The sequence below is a fragment of the Schistocerca cancellata genome, chromosome 2, assembly GCF_023864275.1.
Source record: "Schistocerca cancellata isolate TAMUIC-IGC-003103 chromosome 2, iqSchCanc2.1, whole genome shotgun sequence".
In the NCBI taxonomy this organism is placed as follows: domain Eukaryota; kingdom Metazoa; phylum Arthropoda; class Insecta; order Orthoptera; family Acrididae; genus Schistocerca; species Schistocerca cancellata.
This window is the reverse complement of record NC_064627.1, coordinates 594,530,501-594,556,295: the sequence shown is the minus strand read 5'-3', so window position 1 is coordinate 594,556,295 and position 25,795 is coordinate 594,530,501. Positions and strand designations below refer to the sequence as shown.

The 25,795-nt window shown below is 39.5% G+C and overlaps 1 protein-coding gene across 1 annotated transcript in view; it reads right to left on the bottom strand.

Annotated features, from left to right (window-relative positions):
- LOC126162232 (obscurin) overlaps positions 1-25,795 on the bottom strand; it is a 720,647-nt gene that overhangs the window by 42,044 nt on the left and 652,808 nt on the right. Inside the window, exons 52-55 of the mRNA XM_049918601.1 lie at positions 6,655-6,799; positions 6,370-6,564; positions 5,049-5,161; positions 4,787-4,942 (exon numbers count right to left, since the gene is read on the bottom strand). Of these exons, the coding sequence (XP_049774558.1) occupies positions 4,787-4,942; positions 5,049-5,161; positions 6,370-6,564; positions 6,655-6,799 (609 nt within the window). The remainder of the gene's footprint in view (positions 1-4,786; positions 4,943-5,048; positions 5,162-6,369; positions 6,565-6,654; positions 6,800-25,795) is intronic.

Sequence of the window (25,795 nt, the reverse complement as noted above, 5' to 3'; positions counted from 1 at the left end):
AAATAGACATTAGGTAAAAGACCACAAGCATCTATTACACACATTAAGATCACTTAACTTCTGTTGTCTAAATGATACACCCATCAGGCTCAATGCATGCTTAGATAATATAATCTGCAACTTTCAGCTACATAAAACTGAATTTGGTACTGTAAACTTCATATATCAGATCACGCAGAACTGTGGCTTAGGCAGCCTCTAATCAACAAACCAGACAGTTCTTCAGCTGAACTAGGAAGAGTAATCAGGCCACTCAATTAACATAAACTGAATCAGTTAAAAACAAATCTTAATCACATAAACTGGGATACAGTACCCACTTATGATGTGTCTACTAATGAATCAACGAAGAAATTTCTAGAATTGCTAGTAGAAAACCTTGACCCAGATTGTCCCAAATATAAAAAAATACATAAGGCAGCACAAGAGTAATAAACCTCAGAGTGCAACAAATCAAGCTGAGAAGAAAACTTACACAGCAGTGAGGAGATAGTATTGATCTGAAATTAGAGCAGCCAAGAGGTAACCCAATGACAGTTACATAACAAACTCGACAAATAAGTGTAAAGCAGCACAGAAAGTTATCAAAGCAGAGATAAGCTTTGAAAATATGTACAACAACATTCCAATTCAACCAAACATCTTGAGTGCACACTTTACCAGTTCTGGCTCAAATTACAAACTCACTGAAGATGCAAATAAAACTGAATTTTTGCTTCCAGCTCTAGATAGTAAGCAACATGACAACTTCTGCTGGTCTCATGTAACCTACAGACAAGTTAGTGAAGCAACTGCTAAACTTAGCAACCCAAAAGCAGATGACTTCTATGAACTTTCAAGTTATATAATAAAAAAATTTAAAGAAAGACATTATAGTGCCACTAACTAAAAACATCAACCAAATGCTACATGAAGAAATCTTCCCAAATTGCCTAAAATTACTATTGTAAAACCTATCCATAAGAAAGAAGATGAAACATCTCCTGATAACCACATCCCAGTTCACTCATACCAATCATATAAAAAATAATAGAATATTGTATGCACAAACAGATTAACCAGCTCTTTGAGAAAAATAATCTACTTAGCTCCTCACAATATGGTTTCAGACCTCATCTTTCCATTGTCAAAGCAGTTGAGACTCTCATCACAAAAGTATATGACTCTTTTGTGGCTAAGAAAACAACCTGTACAAATTTTCTAGATTTGAGGAAAGCTTTTGATATTGTCTCCCATAGTATACTTATCAAAAAGCTCCAGTACTATGAAGTTGGAAAAAATGTTCGTCACCTTATTGCATCATACCTAAGCAACAGAAAGCAGATAGTAACTATAAACAACCAAAGATCAGACTTATTACCCATTCAAAGTCATTGCATAGGCTCAGTAGGGGGTCCATTCCCATTAATTGTACATATAAATGTCTTACCCTTGCCATGTCAGGTAGTATTATATGCAGATGAAACAACTCTAATCACACAAGTTGATGATCTAGAGGAGCTGTGACATAATGTAAATGTAATAATGAACCAATGCACTAACTGGTTCCAGGAAAATTATTTAAAAACTAATAACAATAAAACTGAACACACTATTTTTGATTTAAGTGTTTCCAATGAAGATAAATTCCAAGATTCTCTTGGAGTAAGTGCTGCTATACACTGATTAGCCAGAACATTATGACCACTGACCTGTTATCAGTGTAAACCCGTCCAGGCAATGGCAGCATTATCTGGCAAGGAATGACTGCTAGTCAGACACAAACACGGTGCATGTAGTATCAATGAGATTGGTGTCCGTGTGTAGAATGGGAAAGGCGTGTGATGTATGTGAGTCTGATCAAGGGTGATTGTGATGGCCCAGAGACTTGGTATTAGTGTTTCAGAAATTGCACAGCTTGTCAGGTGTTCCAGGAGTGCTGTGGTGAGTATCTTCGGCATGTGGCAAAACCAAGATGGAACCACGTCCAGACATTGTGGGGCCAGGTGCCCACCCATCATTACAGATGTTGGACATTGTAGGCTGGGCAGACTGGTTAAATAGGACAGGCTGTGAACTGTGGCAAAATTAACATTAGAGTTAATGCTGGGTAATGATGGGCCTCCACAGCCAATGAGCCATGTGTGTGCCAATATTAACACTATGACATCAGCAACTATGACTGAAATGGGCACCTGACCATTGGCACTGGGTGTTGGTGCAGTGGTAGAGTGTTGCATTGTCTGATGAATAATCCTGATACCTTCTTCATCATGTCGATGGGAGGATGCGAATCCATCATCTTGCACGGGAACAGCTTCTTGACACCTGTGCTGTGGGATGGAGACAAGCTGGCAAGAGTTCCATTGTGCTATGGGGAACATTCTGATGGGTATCTATGGATACAGTGGAGCTCATGTAGTGTACCATGATGGCCAAGGAGGATACACTTGCTCCTACCAAGGCTTCTTTGCTTCTATGCCATGACATGTCACCACTGTTATCCATGCCAAAGGTGTACATACCGACTATTACGTAGGGGTCATAATGTTCTGGCTGATTAGTGTACATCTGATAGCCATTTTTTTGCCATTTCAATACAATGTTTGAGCTGGGGCACTTACCCCATAGAAGAGTTCCATAGGTAAGGTGGGAGCTGAAAAATGCAAAATGCGCATATACTAACAGGGTTTTGCTTACATTATTCCTAGGTTTGTACAGCAAATAAATCACTAAAGACAGTTTTGAGCGCAAATCTTCTGTGTGACCCATACAGCCCATTACACCAATAACATTTAAAGCGTTTGAAGACGAATAAATTGCATTCTATTCTACTTTATTCTACTCAGGTTTCATTCACATTCACAAACTGCACAAAAAATCCTACAGACTGCACCTAAATATCTGTTTGTCAAAAGCCTGTAATTTCATTTCTCAGCATATACAAGCTTTTTTCATGTGCAATTTCTTCTTCTTCAAAAACAATCACATGATCAAACCAACGAGCACTTATTGAGTATTGGCATGAGTGATGATCTGCTGGTGTCATCAGATTTGAATGAAATGAATTCTCAAAATGACAAGTCTGATTTTGTGTTTCCTAAAAAAAATATGGCAGAATCAAATCCCAGGAACATAACAATATCTTACTTTCAAATAAATTTGTTTAAATGAAGTGAACTCATTCCACTGTGATGTCTACAATATCAGCACAATGTGTACATTCATATTATGATATTCTATTAGCACATCATGTTGACCTCTTAATGGTGTCATTAATAGCAGAACAGAGATTACATCAACTTGTGAGATAGTGCACCCATGTTTAAGATCATTAACTCAGAAGTACATATTTTGCAGTATCAGAGCAACGTTTGTATGAAATTGATTTCATTTGGTTTTGATTTGCACAGCTACTAAATCCTTCAAATGAAAATGTTTAATTACTACATGACACTCAATTTCCTCTGTTTTGTGTGTCATCAATCACACTAAAAACTTCAGATTCTTTCCTCTTGAAACTTTCAATACAAGCATTACAAGAGATGAGGTTACTAACTCTGAGATGCAGTTTAAGAAAATTTTCACATTTGCTTAGTAATTTACTTCATTTATCCATTTGTACTTGTAAGCGAGTAAAAATGCTTACACGTTATAGTATACATGATGATTATGAGTGAAAGTATCACCAAATAAAATTGTTATGCAATTATAACATATAAACAGTAAAATAAACTTGAAGGGTTTGGACCAGAAAATCCCAATGAGATATTTCAGTGCAATGGGCTCCCCAAAATTAAAACCTTGTATGTAATATTCTGATGAAAAGTTAACTATTTGTTACTCTTCACTGAAGAAACAGTGAGCAGAATGATTCATTTAGGTATGTTACAATTGTGATTCCCCGCCCAAGTTGAACCAGAGAACATCATTTGTAACAAGATGGTGCATCTTCTTAATGATATAATTCTGCACGTCACTCAGTACATGAAATGTTTTCCTGTTACTAGGTTGGCCATAATGAACAGAGTGACAGGCTAATCTGTTGGCTCACAAAGATATAGCTGACTAAAACACACGCAGTTATAGATAACCATTTGTATATGGAGCTACAATGCAAACGCTCATACCAAGATACACTTTGTTATTGTGGGTAACTGTCTGTTTGTGATTAACTGGTTTCATCCAGCATGCAACATGTGAAATGCTCTTAGAGCTTCATCTGTTGTTAATGAAGGAATCGGAACTTCTGTCTATCAAACACAAGATACATCTTGAGAATGACTGAGCACCCCATTTTGGACACCTCTTATTCCACAATTCTCTCCCAGTAGTTACAACGATATCTGCACCAAATACAGGACTCCCAGATTTCCTTCCACAGTGTGAGAATACTAGATGTAATTGATATCTCTGATCAATGTCCATAAATCCCTAGACTTCTACCACTTTCCTGGTAACTTTGTTCATCATTATCCATTACACATTGCCTTCTTCTGTTTTGCAGGCACATGTTTTTATTGATGCCGATTCAGTTTTTTCACATGATTATGAGTTTGTATCTCCTCATTCACTATCATTTTGGCCTTTTACCTGACTTCTTTTATGATGCCTTGATATTTATATATTCCGATTTTTATTTTTAGTATTTCTTACTATGTTGGATACCAACACTCAAGCTATGAATATTTAAAACTGTGTAACATACAAGATTTTTTGACATTTTTTTAAAAGCCAGCAACAAGTACAGGAAGCAGTATTACGAACGTGTGCCAACAGCAGAGAAATATTATGATCTAATACCAACCGTGTCCTGCTGATAGCTTGTCCTACTCTGTTACGAGCAACAACTTTGTAGATTCCCACGTCAATATGTAATGCAGGTTCTAATCGCAAAAATGAACGTCCTTCTTCATCTTCTCTCACTTTAACACGGTTGCTCTCTAATACCACCTGATCATTCCTGGTAACAAAACATAAACATCAAATTGTACAATGATTCTACAACAACTACTAAAATTTTTATAATATTTTCAATGAAAATAATTAATATCAAGCAGGTGACATACTTGAACCACTGAACAACTGGTTTTGGATCGCCAACTACAAGGCATGATAATTCAGCTGGCTGATCCTCAAGAATTGGCAGAGGAGTCTGTGGTTTTTCTCGGAAGAATGGAGGCTGCAAGACATACCAAAATTACCATTACTTTAAAATACTTACTTAAGTTAGTAAGTGTTATAAAGTAAAATAGTTCTGTGGCTGTCGTAAATCTCTCACCAAATCCAGTAAAATATACATATGGCAATGGAAAGTCTAGGTGGAACACAAATAATAGGAGTGAAGGTCACAACTTGCTGTATAGCTGAGGTGTTGAATGTTCGGTAGGTACACAAATAAGACTGAAATTCAATTTTGTGTATGTACTTATCAACCACTCAATGTCTCAGTTACATGGTACATTGTTACTTTTATTTCTTGCATTCGTTATATTTCACCACTACAATCTATTTCATTTTAAATAACCAGAGAATTATTTTTCTTACTCCTAAGACTTCATAAAGACATTATCAATTGGTGAAATCAAACAATAGAAAGTGTAGGATCAAATATCAACAATATTATGAACAGGATAGATTGCTACTCACAAGACATGTTGAGTTGCAGACAGGTACAACGAAAAGACTGTCTACTTGTCATGCTTGTCTGCAACTCAATGTGTCATCTATATGGTAATAGTAATCTATCCTTTTCATAATATTATTTACTGGTGAATTATTTCCAAGTGAAAATAAGGATATCCTGAGGACTACTGGGCAAAAGTAGTAAGTAATGCTGGTATTTCAGTTGCTGTAACTTAGGGAAACTTGGGGAGTCAGAAAAAGATGGAAAAAATTGAAGCCACATAAATGTTTCCTTAGTTACTTGGCATAATGAGAATGTTGTAAGAAAAAAAAGAAGCTGAAAGATTCTACCTACAGCTCTAACTTGCACAAAGCAGTTAGTCTGTTAGGAGAAGGAATCAGGATGTAGGTAAAATGAGCAAGAAAATTTTGCTAAATATAAACCTCGAGAACATACAAACAAATCTTCTGTAGAAAAAGTATTTATTTATTTTTCAGGAAATCAGTTCTTCAGAAAAGATAGGTAAAAAGTTCCTTTCACTTTCAAAATGAATCTGAAGCATTTGCCACCTGATGAAATGGTAAAAAAGGATTTTTAAACAATTATGGAGAGTTTTAGAGAACAGACCACTTAGTGCAAGAGATAATGGCAAATATGTACACAATGAACAAGGAATATTTTTCCTATCCCTTTTAAGCTAACAGTCACTAACCTCTCTAATTATTAACCAAAAGCATGCTAAAGGCAGTACTTGTTTTAGCTACCTGTCCTTCTCTCTTGTATTCAATTATGGCCTCTGCTTCTGCATGCCCATCCAACCTTGTTCCAAGCTCATGTCTTAAACGCCGAAGTGAATACACTTCCCCTGAGCCATATTTATTTATGCGTTCTTTTCTTTCATCATCTATTTCTTCATCCATAACATCAGTGAAACGACGCCGTTCTCGTATTACAGGTGTCTGTGAACAAAGTTTATTTTTTTATTGTTAACAAATATGAATGTAAAGCGACTCTTTTTCTTACACATCTATAAGATTATAGACACTGACCCTCCAGTCATATGGAGCAGTTTCTGTCAAGTGTGCTGAATAACCAGGAGCCCTGTTTGCTGCAACTTTCATGTATTCTCGCAATCGCACGGGAAAGTCGACATCACGCAACTGAAGCAGATATGTATCAGGACCATACTGGTAGCTGTAACAGACAATGTACATAAGCAGGAATGCAGAAAACCATGCAATTTATGTATGAGTATGAAAGTGAAGCAAAATGAAGGTACACATGGCCCAGTAATATTCATATGTAGGTGTTCTTGGTGAGTTGTAACTTTAGATTTATTGACACATTACTTTTTGTACAAGAATGCACAAAAGCAATTCTTATTTGGAAATCTAATACAGAAGCGAAACACTAAGCCATTTGCAAAATGTCCCTGTAGTCTGACTCTTTGCATTGCCATCTGAATCAGTAAACACCATGGAATATCAAAATTTACAATGACATGCTTAAAATGCCACAGGTATTGACAGTCAACATGAAGTGTGAGGCCAAAAGGATGATGGTTACTTTTTTCAATGATACTGCGTATGGAGAGAATTCAAGCTTTTAAATGTGCACAAAATTCCATTCTCTTTGGTGTTAGTCACCCCCATGCTTATGTGCATTTGTCGTGTTTTACATTTCACATTGTTTTTGTGAGATACATTGAAGTTGCAGGGTTCAGTTTTAGCATGGTAGTGCAATGGGAGATACAAATTTAGCTACATTGCAAAACCCGCACATTTCTCATGTTTATACTTGTTGTTGTTGTTGTTGTTGTGGTCTTCAGTCCTGAGACTGGTTTGATGCAGCTCTCCATGCTACTCTATCCTGTGCAAGCTTCTTCATCTCCCAGTACCTACTGCAACCTACATCCTTCTGAATCTGCTTAGTGTATTCATCTCTTGGTCTCCCCCTATGATTTTTACCCTCCACGCTGCCCTCCAATACTAAATTGGTGATCCCTTGATGCCTCAGAACATGTCCTACCAACCGATCAAGTTGTGCCACAAACTCCTCTTCTCCCCAATCCTATTCAATACTTCCTCATTAGTTATGTGATCTACCCATCTAATCTTCAGCATTCTTCTGTAGCACCACATTTCAAAAGCTTCTATTCTCTTCTTGTCCAAACTATTTACCGTCCATGTTTCACTTCCATACATGGCTACACTCCATACAAATACTTTCAGAAATGACTTCCTGACACTTAAATCTATACTCGATGTTAACAAACTTCTCTTCTTCAGAAACGCTTTCCTTGCCATTGCCAGTCTACATTTTATATCCTCTCTACTTCGTCCATCATCAGTTATTTTGCTCCCCAAATAGCAAAACTCCTTTACTACTTTAAGTGTCTCATTTCCTAATCTAATACCCTCAGCATCACCTGACTTAATTCGACTACATTCCATTATCCTCGTTTTGCTTTTGTTGATGTTCATCTTATATCCTCCCTTCAAGACACCATCCATTCCGTTCAACTGCTCTTCCAAGTCCTTTGCTGTCTCTGACAGAATTACAATGTCATCGGCGAACCTCAAAGTTTTTATTTCTTCTCCATGGATTTTAATACCTACTCCGAATTTTTCTTTTGTTTTCTTTACTGCTTGCTCAATATAGAGACTGAATAACATCGGGGAGAGGCTACATCCCTGTCTCACTCCCTTCCCAACCACTGCTTCCCTTTCATGTCCCTCAACTCTTATAACTGCCATCTGGTTTCTGTACAAGTTGTAAATAGCCTTTCGCTCCCTGTATTTTACCCCTGCCACCTTTAGAATTTGAAAGAGAGTATTCCAGTCAACATTATCAAAAGCTTTCTCTAAGTCTACAAATGCTAGAAATGTAGGTTTGCCTTTCCTTAATCTTTCTTCTAAGATAAGTCGTAGGGTCAGTATTGCCTCACGTGTTCCAGTATTTCTACGGAATCCAAACTGATCTTCCCCGAGGTCGGCTTCTACTAGTTTTTCCATTCGTCTGTAAAGAATTCGTGTTAGTACTTTGCAACTGTGGCTTATTAAACTGATTGTTCGGTAATTTTCACATCTGTCAACACCTGCTTTCTTTGGGATTGGAATTATTATATTCTTCTTGAAGTCTGAGGGTATTTCGCCTGTTTCATACATCTTGCTCACCAGGTGGTAGAGTTTTGTCAGGACTGGCTCTCCCAAGGCCGTCAGTAGTTCCAATGGAATGTTGTCTACTCCGGGGGCCTTGTTTCGACTCAGGTCTTTCAGTGCTCTGTCAAACTCTTCACGCAGTATCGTATCTCCCATTTCATCTTCATCTACATCCTCTTCCATTTCCATAATATTGTCCTCAAGTGCTTCGCTCTTGTATAGACCCTCTATATACTCCTTCCACCTTTCTGCTTTCCCTTCTTTGCTTAGAACTGGGTTTCCATCTGAGCTCTTGATGTTCATACATGTGGTTCTCTTATCTCCAAAGGTCTCTTTAATTTTCCTGTAGGCAGTATCTATCTTACCCCTAGTGAGATAAGCCTCTACATCCTTACATTTGTCCTCTAGCCATCCCTGCTTAGCCATTTTGCACTTCCTGTTGATCTCATTTTTGAGACGTTTGTATTCCTTTTTGCCTGCTTCATTTACTGCATTTTTATATTTTCTCCTTTCATCAATTAAATTCAATATTTCTTCTGTTACCCAAGGATTTCTACTAACCCTCTTCTTTTTACCTACTTGATCCTCTGCTGCCTTCACTACTTCATCCCTCAGAGCTACCCATTGTTCTTCTACTGTATTTCTTTCCCCCATTCCTTTCAATTGTTCCCTTATGCTCTCCCTGAAACTCTGTACAACCTCTGGTTCTTTCAGTTTATCCAGGTCCCATCTCCTTAAATTCCCACCTTTTTGCAGTTTCTTCAGTTTTAATCTACAGGTCATAACCAATAGATTGTGGTCAGAGTCCACATCTGCCCCTGGAAATGTCTTACAATTTAAAACCTGGTTCCTAAATCTCTGTCTTACCATTATATAATCTATCTGATACCTTTTAGTATCTCCAGGGTTCTTCCATGTATACAACCTTCTATCATGATTCTTAAACCAAGTGTTAGCTATGATTAAGTTGTGCTCTGTGCAAAATTCTATCAGGCGGCTTCCTCTTTCATTTCTTAGCCCCAATCCATATTCATCTACTACGTTTTCTTCTCTCCCTTTTCCTACACTCAAATTCCAGTCACCCATGACTATTAAATTTTCGTCTCCCTTCACTATCTGAATAATTTCTTTTTTATACTTATACTTATGTATATAAGGTGACTCCCAGCATTTCCTTTGTCATCGAGTAAAATCAAGTGCATCACATAAATTCATTTTGAAAACTTAGGTACAAAAACTTCACACAAAACTTAAACATGTTTTTCATGTTATGTGATAGATTGTGTAGTATTGAATGGTCAGTTGTCAACATAGCCTGTGCTTTTCAGGAATGTGATAATTATATTGTGTACTGTAGTATTATATCACAAATTGTAAACTTAACTGTGCTTTTCAGAAACTATGTCTGTAGTATTCTCATTTACAACTAGCAGTTCCCAAATTTTGTAATATATTTATCTGAGAAAGGTATATTTTTTAGAAGTTTCAGACACTTGCAAAAATTTTGGTAAGTTATGAGTGTTTTGCATAACTCTTTTGTAGTAAATTTGTGTTTGTGATTTACAGTTACTGAAAATAAGTAACATCTCATGTCACACCAGTTTTCTCTTTTAATAGGAGAGTATATTGTCTGCATTTGATGTAAATTAATGCTACTGTTGAATTTTATTAGTGAACATAATCTGAAAATCATTTCAGAGAAACAGTAAAATTTGTACTCATCTGGACCCACTGAGTTTATATCTCATATCGAAATACTATACCAAACTTTTTACCTTCCAGAGATAACCTGAAGATGGCAATCACACTTAAAGAGGTCTATCGTAATAAACAATATAATCAAACACATTAGTGTCTTGATCTCATAGTGTAATGGTAAAATTTGTACTAAGATCTGTCATCATAATTGATATCTTGGTTCTGGCCATGAATCAAAAAGCTACTGGTAATACTTGTAGCATATCAGACTCATAGATTGAGAGAGAATCAGCAAATTTAGTATAAAGTGATTTGTTTACTATTCTATAAAATACTTGTTAACTGCCCTGTAAAATATTACACCAGGCATAATGCAGTCCCATTGTGTCTGCTGTTCTTGGGCAGGGGAGGAGTTGGTTTCTATTTGTAAGCAGCTGGAAATCACCCTGCCTACTGTCAAGCAATTAGAAGCAGCTGCAAATGGGTGTTTTGGGAGAGCTACCAGGAGCTGTGCACCAGAGATACCAAAAGTACCTCAATTACTATCCTCTATGTGGACACTGTCTCTCCTGCAGAAAACACAAAACCCATCATTACTTGTCCTCTTGACTATGAGCAGTGTGTCAATGGTGGGTCTAGGCCTCCTCTATAGTGGAGACAGAGATCAGGAAGAACTCAGGATGTTGCACCCACCTAACTAACCAATAGGTCCACAGTGCTGTCTTCCACTGAAACTGAAACTGGGCCAGCGAGACTCGCTTCACCTGTTAGGAACACTTGCTGTGTTCTGTGTCAAGGGGCAGTGAACATAAAGGGGTTTGGGTCTATTAATAGTTGGCAGTTAAAACGTTTGTTGAATAATTGTACGTCTTAGGGAAATGATAGCAAGGGATGGGAAAGAACACTGGCTGCACTTAGTGAGTGTGCCTGTGGGTCTCATTCAGCATTTTGAAGATGATATTTCAGCAGTCATTGAAAGAACAGGGTGCAACCAACTGCAGACTGTGTTGCATCTTGGAAAAAATGATGCCTGTTGTCTGGGCTCTGATGTCACACTTAGATCATTCCAGCAACTAGCAGAGAAGGTTGAGAATACCAGTCTTCCTCATGGAGCTTCAATAAAGTTCACATTCTGTGGTATTGTCCCCCAAACAGACTGTGGACCCTTGGCTCTGAGTGGAGGGGAATGCTTTAACCACAAACACCAAAAGTTCTGTGTCAAGCTAGGTTGTGACTTCTTAGACTTGTGCAACAAGGTTAAGAGTTGGAAGGTCCCCCTAAATAGTTCAGGCATGCAACACTCATCAGAGGCAACTACCTGGAGGGGGGGGGAGAGGGGGGGGAAGGGTGCATACACAAGACTTTTTTTTAGATTAGGAGACTCTTCATCCAATCCAGATAAAAACAACTATAAGAAAACTTAGAAGTATTAGGGTAAGACCAAATGAAATGCCTCCCACAGATCGGAGTATCAAAATCCTAGTGCTTAACTGCCAAAGGATTTACAATGAAGTGGCAGAGTTTGAACTACTCATAAAAAGCATTGAAACTCATATAATACCAGGCACAGAAAGGTTCTTAAAACCTAAAGTTGACAGTAGTGAGATCTTTGGGGAAAATTTAAGCATGCCTGAAGGAAAGGGGAATGGGGAGATGGAGGTTATATTTGCCATAGTAAAGAAGACATTGAAATACATAGAGAAAGCAATTAAAGCTGCATGTGACACGGTTGGGGCAAGCCTCGGCATCAAGAATGGGCATACAATAATAACAGGATCCTTCTATTGACCACCAGACTCACCTCCTGATGTAAGCAAGAACTTCAGAAAAACCTCATTTTGTTTGTACATAAATTCCCTAATCATAGTGTAATCACTGGAAGAGACTTTAATCATCCAGTGATCAATTGGGATAATTATAGTTATGTTAAAGGTGGGTGTGACAAGACATCCTGCCATGCTCAGCACATGACACACCTGTCTACAAGAAGGTTACTAGAAGTGGTCCACAAAACCATCCTCCATTATCCTTGACATCCATTTCTTGTAGAATCTTAGACCATATTCTGAGCTCAAAAATAATGAGGTTTCTTGAATAGAACAACCTCCTCCCTGGCAATCAGCATGGATCTTGAAAACACAGATCATGTGAAACCCAGCTCGCACTTTTCTCATGACATTCTGGAGCCAAGGATCACAGCAGTCAGGTACATGCAGTATTTCTTGATTTCAGAGAAAAATTTGACTCAGTACCATATATACACTTATTGTGAAAAGTACAATTGCATAGGGCATCAGGTGAAACTTGTGTCTGGATTGAGGATTTCTTGGTAGAGAGGACACAGAGTATTATCTTGGATGGAGAGTCATCGACAGATGTAGAAGTGACTTTGGGTGAAGCCCCTGAAGGAAGAGCATTGGGTCTCTTGGTGTTCACGTTGCATATTAATGACCTTGCAGACAATATTAATAGTAACCTCAGCCTTTTTGCAGATGATGCAGTTATCCACAATGCAGTACTATCTGAACGAAGCTGCACAAATATTCACTTAGACTTTGATAAGATTTCAAATGGTGCAGTGTTTGTCAACTTGCTTTAATTGTTCAGAAATGTAAAATTCAGCAGTTCACAGAATGAAAAAAACATGGTATCCCATGAATACAAAATAAGTGAGTCACAGTTGGAGCCATTAAACTCTCCAAAGAGCTGGGTGTAACATTTTGTAGGAATGTGAACTGGAATGATCACATAGTCTCCGCCATGGCTAAAGCAGGCAGCACACTTCAGTTGATCAGAAGAATACTTGGGAAATGAAATCAGCCTACAAAGGGGATTGCTTACATATCATTTGTGTGACCCGTTCTATAATATTGATTAACTGTTTGGAGCATGTTATCAGATAAAAGTGATGGGGGATACTGAACATATATAGAAAAGGGGAGCACAAATGGTAACAGGTTTGTTTGACCTGAGGGAGAGTGTCACACAGATGTTGACTGAACTGAACTGGCAGACTATCTCAAGACAGCCTTCTTACAAAGTTTTGGGAACTGACTTTGAATGATGACATTAGGAATATACTACAGCTCTCTACGTATTGCTCCCATAGAGATTGTGAGGAAAAGATAATACGGAATGCATAGAGGCATTTAAACAATGATTCTTCCCACATTTCATAACTGAATGGATCAAGAAAAAGGTCTAATAACTGGTATGTTGGTGTGCACTCTCTGACATGCACTTCACAGTGGTTTGCAAAGTATAGATATAGATAGGTAAATTTGCCTTAGAGGGAATGAGAGATTACCAACAGCCGGCCAGAGTGGCCGTGCGGTTCTAGGCGCTACAGTCTGGAACTGCGAGACTGCTACGGTCGCAGGTTCGAATCCTGCCTCAGGCATGGATGTGTGTGATGTCCTTAGGTTAGTTAGGTTTATGTAGTTCTAAGTCCTAGGGGACTGATGACCTCAGTAGTTAAGTCCCATAGTGCTCAGAGCCATTTGAACCAAGATTACCAACACTTACTTCCTTATGTAGTTTAAGGGGTATAATTAAAATTATTTAAATGAATATGGATGAAAATAATCATTCAGAGATTACACAGCAGTTGCAATCAAATCTTTATCAAAGATCGGTTTTAAAAATTTAAGCAAATAAAGCTTGAGATGATGTCAAAAACAGTACCATAAATACACATGGCTGATTGATTGCACATAATGTACTCACATCAAAAAAAAGTTTTGCATCACCCCGGTTCCCAGAACTCCTGAAGATAGACGATGACTATGGATATTGTATCACAGACACAGTCCCTTTGACTGTTCAGAGACATCACTAAACCTGCCCAAAGATGTAAACAACCATGCATAAGCAGCGCCTATTAGATGAAGGGGGTGAGACAGCCGATCAGTCCCAGTCATTCCACCAGGAAGGAGGTACATGGCTCGTGTTGGCTGTAGTTCAACCATGCCTAGACAGTCAATACCACGGTTCGATCATGTCCACACTGATACTTTGGGCCAGGAAGGGCTCTCAACGAGGGAAGCATCTCGGAGTGAACCAAAGTGATGTTGTTTGGACATGGAGGAGATACAGGGAGACAGGAAATGTTGATGACATGCCTCGCTCAGGCCACCCAAAGGCTACTACTTAAGTGGATGACCGCTACCTATGGATTATGGCTCCAAGGAACCGTGACAGCAATGCCACCATGTTGAATAATGCTTTTCCTGCAGCCACAGGACATTATACTACGACTCAAACTGTGCGCAATAGGCTGCATGATGCGCAACTTCACTCCTGACATCCATGGCAAGGTCCATCTTTGCAACCATGACACCATGCAGCACAGTACAGATGGGCCCAACAACATACCAAATGAACCACTCAGGATTGGCATCATGTTCTCTTCACCAATGAGTGTCGCATATGCCTTCAACCAGAAAACCATTGAGTTGCGTTTGGGGGCAACCTGGTCAGGCTGAATGCATTAGACACACTGTCCAGAGAGTGCAGCAAGGTGGAGGTTCCCTGCTGTTTTGCGGTGGCATTATGTGGGGCCAACGTCCACCGCTGGTAGTCATGGAAGGCGCTGTAATAGCTGTAAGGTATGTGAATGCCATCCTCCAACCAACAGCACAACCATTTCGGCAGCATATTGGCAAGGCATTCATCTTCATGGACGGCAATTCATGTCCCCATCATGCACATTTTGTGAAATACTTTCTTCACAATAATGACATCACTCAATAAGAATGGCTAGACATGTTCTCCAGAAATGAACCCTATTGAGCATGCCTGGGATAGATTGAAAAGGGCTGTTTATGGACAATGTGACCCACCGACCACTCTGAGGGATATATGCCGAATCGCCATTGAGGAGTGGGACAATCTGGAACAACAGTGCCTTGATGATCTGGTGGATAGAATGCCACAACGAATACAGGAATACATCAATGCAAGAGGACGTGCTACTGGGTATTAGAGGTACTGGTGTTTACAGCAATCTGGACCAGCACCTCTGTAGGTCTCGCTCTATGGTGGTACAATGTGCAATGTGTGGTTTTCATGAGCAATAAAAAAAGGTGGAAATGATGTTTATGTTGATTTCTATTCCAATTTTGTGTACAGGTTCCAGAACTCTTGGAACACGGTGTTGCAAAACTTTTTTTGATGGGAGTAGAATGAATAATCACCCATGAAACATATTTAACAGTTCTATACAATCAAATTAGGAGCCAACCCTAGTAACAAAGAAGTTTTAAAAACTCGTGTTTACCACATCCTCTCCCAATGCTTAAGATTAGTGGGCAGTGGAATATCATTTCAGGGAGGCCAGGAGAGATTGTGGGTAGTGGGTAGGATGTTCCTCATTTCCAGGCATGATGAAAAATGGGCAAAGCTCTGGCAAGGTATGAAACCAATTGTTCCACTCCTAGACTGGTAAAATTTAATCATGTTCTTGTGAGTCTTCTGACTATTTATCATTGTACCCAGAAATGAGGAACATCCTACCCACAATTCTTCTACCCTTCTTCAATTGGTATTCCATTGCTCAACTAATTTACACAATATCCTGGTCCCTTATTATGCCACACTCCATGCCAACCCATTTCCACATGGATAATTTCCCTGTGGAAGGGCCCTGTCCAATTCACCCACCCAGCACACCCTACTCCAGTCTCATTACAGGCTTATCCTATCCACTGTACTCTGCCATGCATTTTATGGTGGTTTGCGCACTACAGATGTAGATAGGTGAATTTGCATTACAGGGAATGAGAGATTACCAGCTGGCAACTGGCAAACTGGGAAAGCAGTCATGTCACGTATCAGCTATGCTACAATTTCTGCACTGCATGTTATGTGGGTTTGCCCACCAAATAGCTGTCCACTTGAATGAAGGGTCACTGTCAAACTGTGGCCAAGAACAAAGCTGACCACCCAGTGATGGAACACTCTGCTGGGCACAATATGCTTGATTTCAATGGCTGCTTCACAAACCATGCCATCGGGATCCTTTCCAGAACACCTGGATCCTTTCCAGAACACCTAGTTATTTGAACTATGTAGATATGAGTTGTCCTTGAAACACATCTTTCGTTCCCGTAACCCTTACAGCCTCAATCTCCGCTGACCCCCTGCCCACATTCAACTTTACCTTGCCCAAGGACGCTAATTTCAATCATCCTGCACCCACATACATCTCCCTGTAGTTTCCATCCCAATTCACTCATCCACATCATCATCATATTGTGTACACTTGGAGATGCTGGTGCTGGTATAGTAGTCATATCCTGAAAACCTGCACCCTCTCCCTCCTGCATTCTTACCCCTGAACCAGCTGCCTCCCTCCCATGCATTAAACCCATCAGCTGCCCTTCTCCAACCTTCCTTCCCACTCTCTGCCTTCTTTCTGCTCTCAACCACCCCACCCAACACAACCCCACACGCCAGTCACACTACAGAATTGCAGTCACAAGACGAGTTCTGTAACACAGCAGCAGATTATGGTGCAAGTCAGTGTACTGAGAGATAGTGTCTTCTTTAATTGAGAGCTGTGCAGCTGGTGCTATTCTGACCACATTACCATATCTGTAATTTCAGCATAGACAGCAAGTTAGAACAAAAAATGAATGAGACATTTCATGTGAAACTGGGGAAGCCCTCCATAGTGACACTTGATGTGATTCAACAAGTGTACAGAAATGCTGCAATTAGTTGTGTGAAGTGTTTTGAGTGGCATGCAAGCTTCAAGAACAGAAGAACATCACTGAAAGAAATGAGAGGTCAGGACGAACTTCTCCAAGCAAAACAACTGAAAATGATGAAATAATTAAGCAACTTGTACATGAGGATCATTTGAGAACAATCCACAACATTGCTGCCAGTGTCAGTGTGTTGTATGGAACAGTTTCAAGCAATCCTCATGTGTGATTTCAACATGCAGCATGTTGCTGCCAAGTCCGTGCCCAGGCTGCTGACACAGGAACAGAAGTCTGCCACAGACTCTGTCAGCGTGCTTCAGATGACCCGTCTTTCATATCAAGGATCATTATGACTGATGAAATGTGGATGTACAGCTATGACACTGAGACAAAGTAACAGCTTTCACAGTCAAAGAGTTCATCATCTCAGTGACCAAAAATAATGAGGCAAGGCTGCAATGCAACTAAATGCACACTTATCATCCTTTCCAATATTTGCGGCATTCTGCATCCCAAATTTGCCCCTATGGATCAGACCACCAGTAGCGAGTTCTACTCCAAGATTTTAAGGTGTTTGAGGAAAACCATACAGTGAAAGCGGTCAGACCTGTGGTGCATGAAAAACTCACCACTCTGTGTCAACAATATAGCCTGTCACCACATCTTATTCACATATGAGTGTCACTCCAAAAACAAAATTATTGTACTTCAGCACCCAACTTATTCGCCAGAATTTGCTCCTCTGAGCTCTGCCATCTTCCTGAAGATGGAGATCCAGCTCAGAGGTTGCCTTTTTGCCAACACCGCAGAGATCATGAGTGAATCGCATAAGGTGCTTGACATTATTTGAAAAGAAGACTTCCAGGGTGCATTTCAGCAGTGGAAGAAATGCTGGAAGCACTGATTGCCTTACAAGGTGACTATTTTGAATGTGATAAAATGTAAATGTAGGTAAGTAAATACAGAACTTTCTTGTAAACACAGTTAGTCTCAAAACTTTTTGATGCCTCCTTGTAGCTCACAAATGGTTTCATGCAAAACCTAGCAAAATTTTCAGTCTTGTTTATACGCCTGTTGGTGACTCAGTTCCCTTACTATTTAGTGACTTGTTACCTTTAATCCTGCATTATTTACATTAATTACTTTAAATGCTTTAAGGAGTAACGATAACAACTCACAAAACAGTTGTAGTCTGAGTTGTCATGAGGCAAATAAATAAGACTGAAAGCTTTCTAGCTTTTGGACAGAGCAAGGGGTATTTTCCACACCTCCATTAACCATTTTAAGGCAGCTAGCAGCTTTTGTTGGAGAAATAGATATTGTCTAGGCTTCTGAATTCTTGTAGTGCCTCAAGAGATTGTAAGGTAACAGAAGAATTAAATTATGTGAATGACGAAAGTGAGTGTGAGACATGTTCAGATAATTAAATGGTCTGAATACTCTGTGCATATAAACCTACAGAATTCCTGGAAGTACTATAACAAAACTGTGCTTATGTAAAATTACAGTGTCTCATAGAAAATTCACAAAGATGGCAAGAAAATAAAATGATGCAATGGATCATACTTTGACTTGAATGTGTTAGCTGAAAGAAGTGGATCTGAAAAATGTCATGATTTAATGTGTGAATTGACTTTCATGCTAATTTTTCTGAATGTACCAAAGAAAACAGCAGATTGGTGATCTGCGTTGGTAACATTATTACAGACATCAAATGCAAATATCTATCTACTACTTACACCACAGTATTTCTGCTGACTCAGCTTCCAAAAGTAGACAAAGTCTCAAGGAAAGTACATAAAAAGAACTTTCAGAAAGGGTAAGCTGGACTTTTTCCACAGTTAACTAAACACTCTAAGCTGACCTCTAGACTACTACAGGTCAAGCAGCAGAAACTATAACTTATTAAATTGCTTTTCAGACATATTTAATGAATATTTTCTACCAAAAACTTGAGAAAGAAAGTAAACAGTGAACTGAAATGAATTATACAAGCAATAAAAAATCTCTTGAGCTAGAAGACATATTTCCTTAATGAGCTAAAATCTAACAAGAGCTCTGATTCTCTTATTTATGTATATACACATGGGAAAGTTATGATGGTAGCTAAAAAATTTGGTAAATACAATAGAACTCCAATTGCCTGGATGATTAGGGACCAGATGTGACCCAGATAATCAAATCTCTGGACCATTTCAATCCAATCAACTGTGGTTTCTTGGTAGAACATTGTAAATTATTTAAACAAACACTGTTTTTTGATTTGTTTCACAAATTTTATTACGATCACTGCACATCCTAGGTTTCTGGCTATAAACCCATTTTCAAGTGCATTACTGATTCCAAAGGTGATAAAGCAAAGATAAACATGACCATAAGGCAAAGATAAACATCTCAACTTCTTAATGTATTGATCCTTGGTTTAATGTAAAATTACTTCAGTGACCGTTTTCTGACATGTTGCATATGGAATTACACCATTCTTCAATTACACTAACATGACTAACATACCAAGGAATAAAGTTACACATCAGCCTAGAACTTTTTATCTACTCGTAGACTGAGGCCCAAAGTTTTACTTTATATATATATATATACACACACCTAAAAACAAAGATGATGTGACTTACCAAATGAAAGTGCTGGCAGGTCGACAGACACACAAACTAACACAAACATACACACAAAATTCAAGCTTTCGCAACAAACTGTTGCCTCATCAGGAAAGAGGGAAGGAGAGATTCTATCATATATAGCGCTGGCAGGTCGATAGACACACAAACAAACACACAAAATTCTAGCTTTCGCAACCAACGGTTGCCTCGTCAGGAAAGAGGGAAGGAGAGGGAAAGACACAGTCCCTCAGCCGTCGGGAGTATGTGGCTGAGGGACTGAGTCAGCTTTCAGACAACACCACATACAAAGTTTGCCAAGGTAATCCCATTCCTGATGTCCAGGCAGAGCTTCAAGGAATCCTCAGAACCTTAGGCCCCCTACAAAACCTTTCACCTGACTCCATCAACCTCCTGACCCCACCGACACCCCGCACCCCTACCTTCTACCTTCTTCCTAAAATTCACAAACCCAATCATCCCGGCCGCCCCATTGTAGCTGGTTACCAAGCCCCCACAGAACGTATCTCTGCCTACGTAGATCAACACCTTCAACCCATTACATGAGGTCTCCCATCCTTCATCAAAGACACCAACCACTTTCTCGAACGCCTGGAATCCTTACCCAATCCGTTACCCCCAGAAACCATCCTTGTAACCATTGATGCCACTTCCTTATACACAAATATCCCGCACGTCCAGGGCCTCGCTGCGATGGAGCACTTCCTTTCACGCCGATCACCTGCCACCCTACCTAAAACCTCTTTCCTCATTACCTTAGCCAGCTTCATCCTGACCCACAACTTCTTCACTTTTGAAAACCAGACATACCAACAATTAAAGGGAACAGCCATGGGTACCAGGATGGCTCCCTCGTACGCCAACCTATTCATGGGTCGCTTAGAGGAAGCCTTCTTGGTTACCCAGGCCTGCCAACCCAAAGTTTGGTACAGATTTATTGATGACATCTTCATGATCTGGACTCACAGTGAAGAAGAACTCCAGAATTTCCTCTCCGACCTCAACTCCTTTGGTTCCATCAGATTCACCTGGTCCTACTCCAAATCCCATGCCACTTTCCTTGATGTTGACCTTCACCTGTCCAATGGCCAGCTTCACACGTCCATCCACATCAAACCCACCAACAAGCAACAGTACCTCCATTACGACAGCTGCCACCCATTCCACATCAAACGGTCCTTTCCCTACAGCCTAGATCTTCGTGGCAAACGAATCTGCTCCAGTCCGGAATCCCTGAAGCATTACACCAACAACCTGGCAACAGCTTTCGCATCCCGCAACTACCCTCCCGACCTGGTACAGAAGCAAATAACCAGAGCCACTTCCTCATCCTCTCAAACCCAGAACCTCCCACAGAAGAACCACAAAAGTGCCCCACTTGTGACAGGATACTTTCTGGGACTGGATCAGATTCTGAATGTGGCTCTCCAGCAGGGATACGACTTCCTCAAATCCTGCCCTGAAATGAGATCCATCCTTCATGAAATCCTCCCCACTCCACCAAGAGTGTCTTTCCGCCGTCCACCTAACCTTCGTAACCTCTTAGTTCATCCCTATGAAATCCCCAAACCACCTTGCCTACCCTCTGGCTCCTACCCTTGTAACCGCCCCCGGTGTAAAACCTGTCCCATGCACCCTCCCACCACCACCTACTCCAGTCCTGTAAACCGGAAGGTTTACACAATCAAAGGCAGAGCCACGTGTGAAAGCACCCACGTGATCTACCAACTGACCTGCCTACACTGTGATGCATTCTATGTGGGAATGACCAGCAACAAACTGTCCATTCGCATGAATGGACACAGGCAGACAGTGTTTGTTGGTAATGAGGATCATCCTGTGGCTAAACATGCCTTGGTGCACGACCAGCACATCTTGGCACAGTGTTACACCGTCCGGGTTATCTGGATGCTTCCTACTAACACCAACCTATCCGAACTCCGGAGATGGGAACTTGCTCTTCAATATATCCTCTCTTCCCGTTATCCACCAGGCCTCAATCTCCGCTAATTTCAAATTGCCGCCACTCATACCTCACCTGTCATTCAACAATATCTTTGCCTATGCACTTCTGCCTCGACTGACATCTCTGCCCAAACTCTTTGTCTTTAAATATGTCTGCTTGTGTCTGTATATGTGTGGATGGATATGTGTGTGTGTGCGAGTGTGTACCCGTCCTTTTTTCCCCCTAAGGTAAGTCTTTCCGCTCCCGGGACTGGAATGACTCCTTACCCTCTCCCTTAAAACCCACATCCTTTCGTCTTTCCCTCTCCTTCCCTCTTTCCTGATGAGGCAACAGTTTGTTGCGAAAGCTTGAATTTTGTGTCAGGAAAGAGGGAAGGAGAGGGAAAGACGAAAGGATTTGGGTTTTAAGGGAGAGGGTAAGGAGTCATTCCAATCCCGGGAGCGGAAAGACTTACCTTAGGGGGAAAAAAGGGCAGGTATCCACTATCACACTCACACATATCCATCCACACATATACAGGCACAAGCAGACATTTGTAAAGGCAAAGTCATTCCAATCCCGGGAGCGGAAAGCCTTACCTTAGGGGGAAATAAGGACAGGTATACATTTGCACACACACACATATCCATCCGCATATCATGATATGTTTCAGGTAAAACCTTCCAAAGAAAGCCGAAGAACTAGTTTTCATTCCAGAAGCTAAAGTTGTTACAGGTAAAACCTTCCAAAGAAAGCCTGTCTCTTTTGTGGTGGATAAAAATTCATGTTTCTAAGGCTATGCTTCAATTTTGAAATTCTCAATAAATTTTCTGTTCCTTTTGGGTGTGCTGACAATTTATTACCACTTAACTCCAGCTAACGAATACTGTGGCCTGGCTTGAAATTATGTAGCTGGAGATTGCTTGGTTTAAATGAAGACAAGCTTTCGACTTTCTTGGCTAAAAAATTTGATTTTTCACAATAAATCAGTTCTAAAAGAGGGTTTCCCAATGCTTGCTGTTGCAAAAACCTCTTGAATATGGGCTCTGCAAGCTCTTTGTTTACTGATTTTTTTTAATGCCTGAAATTGTTGATATTCCCATGCTAAACATCTAAACTAACTGCTTACACTGACTTTAACTATTGAACAAAACCAACATTTTTTGGCATACAGTACAAATATCTTTTTTCTCCAAGCAATCCAGGTAATTGCTGAACCGAGTAGTTGGAGCTTAGTTAACTGGAGTTCTACTTTTATACATTGTTCTCTTGTACAGTAAATGATTTGAAAGTTGTATTTTGCATCATCATGAATGCCAATAAAATATGATACCAGGATGTGAATCATTAAAATACACATAAACAACATTTTTTCTGTATAGAACTTTATGCTGCTTAGGTGGTAGCTGATACATGTGAGACAACTGGCTACATGAATTAGAGTAGCATCTATGAATAAAAATTTCACTGGCACTGATCTGGAAGAGCAATAGGCCTAATATGAAAAATAGCTACACTTTGCACACAGTATAAAATAAAAGAATTGTAATTCAGCGGGTCAAGCACTATTAGTGTTGTGAGAAATGGCCTGGCATGTGCCAAACTACAAGACTTGCATTCAGTACCCTACTTCAGTTAAGAAAAACACAGCTTAGTGGTGTGTTCTGATTGGTATGACACTATATGGCTGTAACCAGTGGTATGTCATCTCACTGCCAGGCAACTGTTCCATGCTCCACATATTCCAAATGTCAGGTCTTTTCTCCTTTAATTGTGTGAGTGTATCTGTGCTAGGAAGATGAGAACATATGATGAGTTCAACACCAATTTCATTCATATTGTGGAGAAATACACCTGTATTTATGATAACAAGAATGCTGAATACAGCAATAGAAATGCTTCACACAAAGAAGACGAGTGACTGCTGGTGAAATACCTGAGACAGGTATTTTAATATATTTGCACAAGAGAAAGAAGGATTACAAATAAATAGAAATATTATTCTGGAAGCTCCAGAAAACAGGCCCCACCTTTGCGCAGCATCATCTGGAAATTACACACAATTATGTAGTAGGTGCACAAATACAGAAATCTTGCTACAATGGGCAGAAACTGTCACCATTTGAAATACTGGATCTCATGAGGCACTATAAAAACCATCTTGAAGAGATACTGAATGTACAAACAGTTACTCTTCACTTACTGACACTGCTCAATCTGACTAATTACCAATTCAAATTTTCTTAAATTGTGTCCCAGTTTACCAATTATTTATTTATTTTTGCGTCCTGTAATTATGAAAGTATTATTTTGTATACATGGTATTAAAAATTAATTTCTTTTATTAATGCAAATTCTTTGCTGTTGATGTTTGTGCCATAATGTGCAACAATATCTTTGTCAGCAGCACTAGACAATGGGCTAATAACGTCAAAAATTGATTTATTTTAAAGGGGAAGAAAGAAACAACAAGGTGGCAAAAAAGTGTGGTTTTCCATATAATAGTGTTTCAAGAAGTACACAGAGTGACATCAACAGAAATTATAATTAATGCTAGCCAGGAAACTCTCATTGTGTTATATAAAAGAAATATCTATTTTTTCTGTTAAACACTGTTGAAAAAATGTTTACGGATTTCTGTGATTTACCGTATTTACTCGAATCTAAGCCGCACTTTTTTTCCTGTTTTTGTAATCCAAAAAACTGTCTGCGGCTTAGAATTGAGTGCAAAGCAAGCGGAAGTTCTGAAAAATGTTAGTAGGTGCCGCCACAACTAACTTCTGCCGTCGAATATATGTAGCGCTACACAGGCATGCTTTGTAGACACAAAGATAAATACTGGCGCCAAAACCTCTGCGTCAATAAATAAATTTTAAAAAGGTGGAAGACGAGCTTTTTTTCTCCGTCCCGAGTTTTGACCATTTTCATACATTATCCAACGAAGTAAATACAAATTCCGTATTGTTCATCTTCGAATGTAGCAGAATTTCAATGTACTACGAAAATACGACTGGCAAGACTGTTTGGGATGTTTGTCAATATGGCCAACTATACGTTCTGTATTTTTTCCTACCTGTGAGAAGAGATGGTTGCTAATAGGAACCTGATGAAATGTGAATCACATGCACTATTCTCTTCACCATAAGAATAATACGAATATAAGCATTTTGCCATGTATTCTTTCGTGTTTGCTGCTATCCCATTTAAATCCTGTCTGCCTAATAAACTACGAAACTAGAGCAGGACAACAGAAAACGCGGAAGAATATATAAGTATTGTGTCATGTTTATATTCGTATTATTTTTATACCTAACAGTGATACAGTTAGAAATGAAGCAGGGCAACTGACTAGATTTTTAAATCTAAGATGACTAATTTCTGTGCAGAATTTGCTGTACTAAAGAAGCGGCCGCAAAGATTTTCAAATGGAGAAAACTTTACGTCTAACTATCGTTCAGAACATGTTCTATACGCAGTCCATTATTTGGTTCTTGTTGATCATTATCAAAGAAAGCAGCAGTGTAAGTAACAACAAATAGCAGTCTCTTGCCATTGTTTCGCTAATGAGGCAATTCCTCTCTTTTTTTTTTTCAATTGTAAGCGGCGGTAGCGCGCACAAAAGCAAGCCATGCCGTGAGCGGCGACAGGCCGTAAACACGCACTATCAGAATGTGACAAACAGTGCATGACACAGTACAGTAATGCATTTTCAGCTTAGAGTGGCGTAAACACCTATAACAAAGAAAACGGCACTTATCAGATCAAAGCAAAATAAGCAATCGATTCAAACCAGACGAAGCACGTGAAAAAGGAAGGGTACCCATATAAATACTGACGGAGCGCCTGACACATAGCAATGGCTACCTGGTAAAGCTTAACTGCTAAGCTTACGACTCGAACCAAACTACTGTAGCTGTATTGTCATTCATTCGACCTAAATTGTGTCTCATATTACAATGGACCAACTTTGTTTTGATATGGAGGTGCTGCCTAAAACTTTTCTCTCTCCTTGAATTTCGAGTCTCATATTTCAGGTGCGGCTTAGA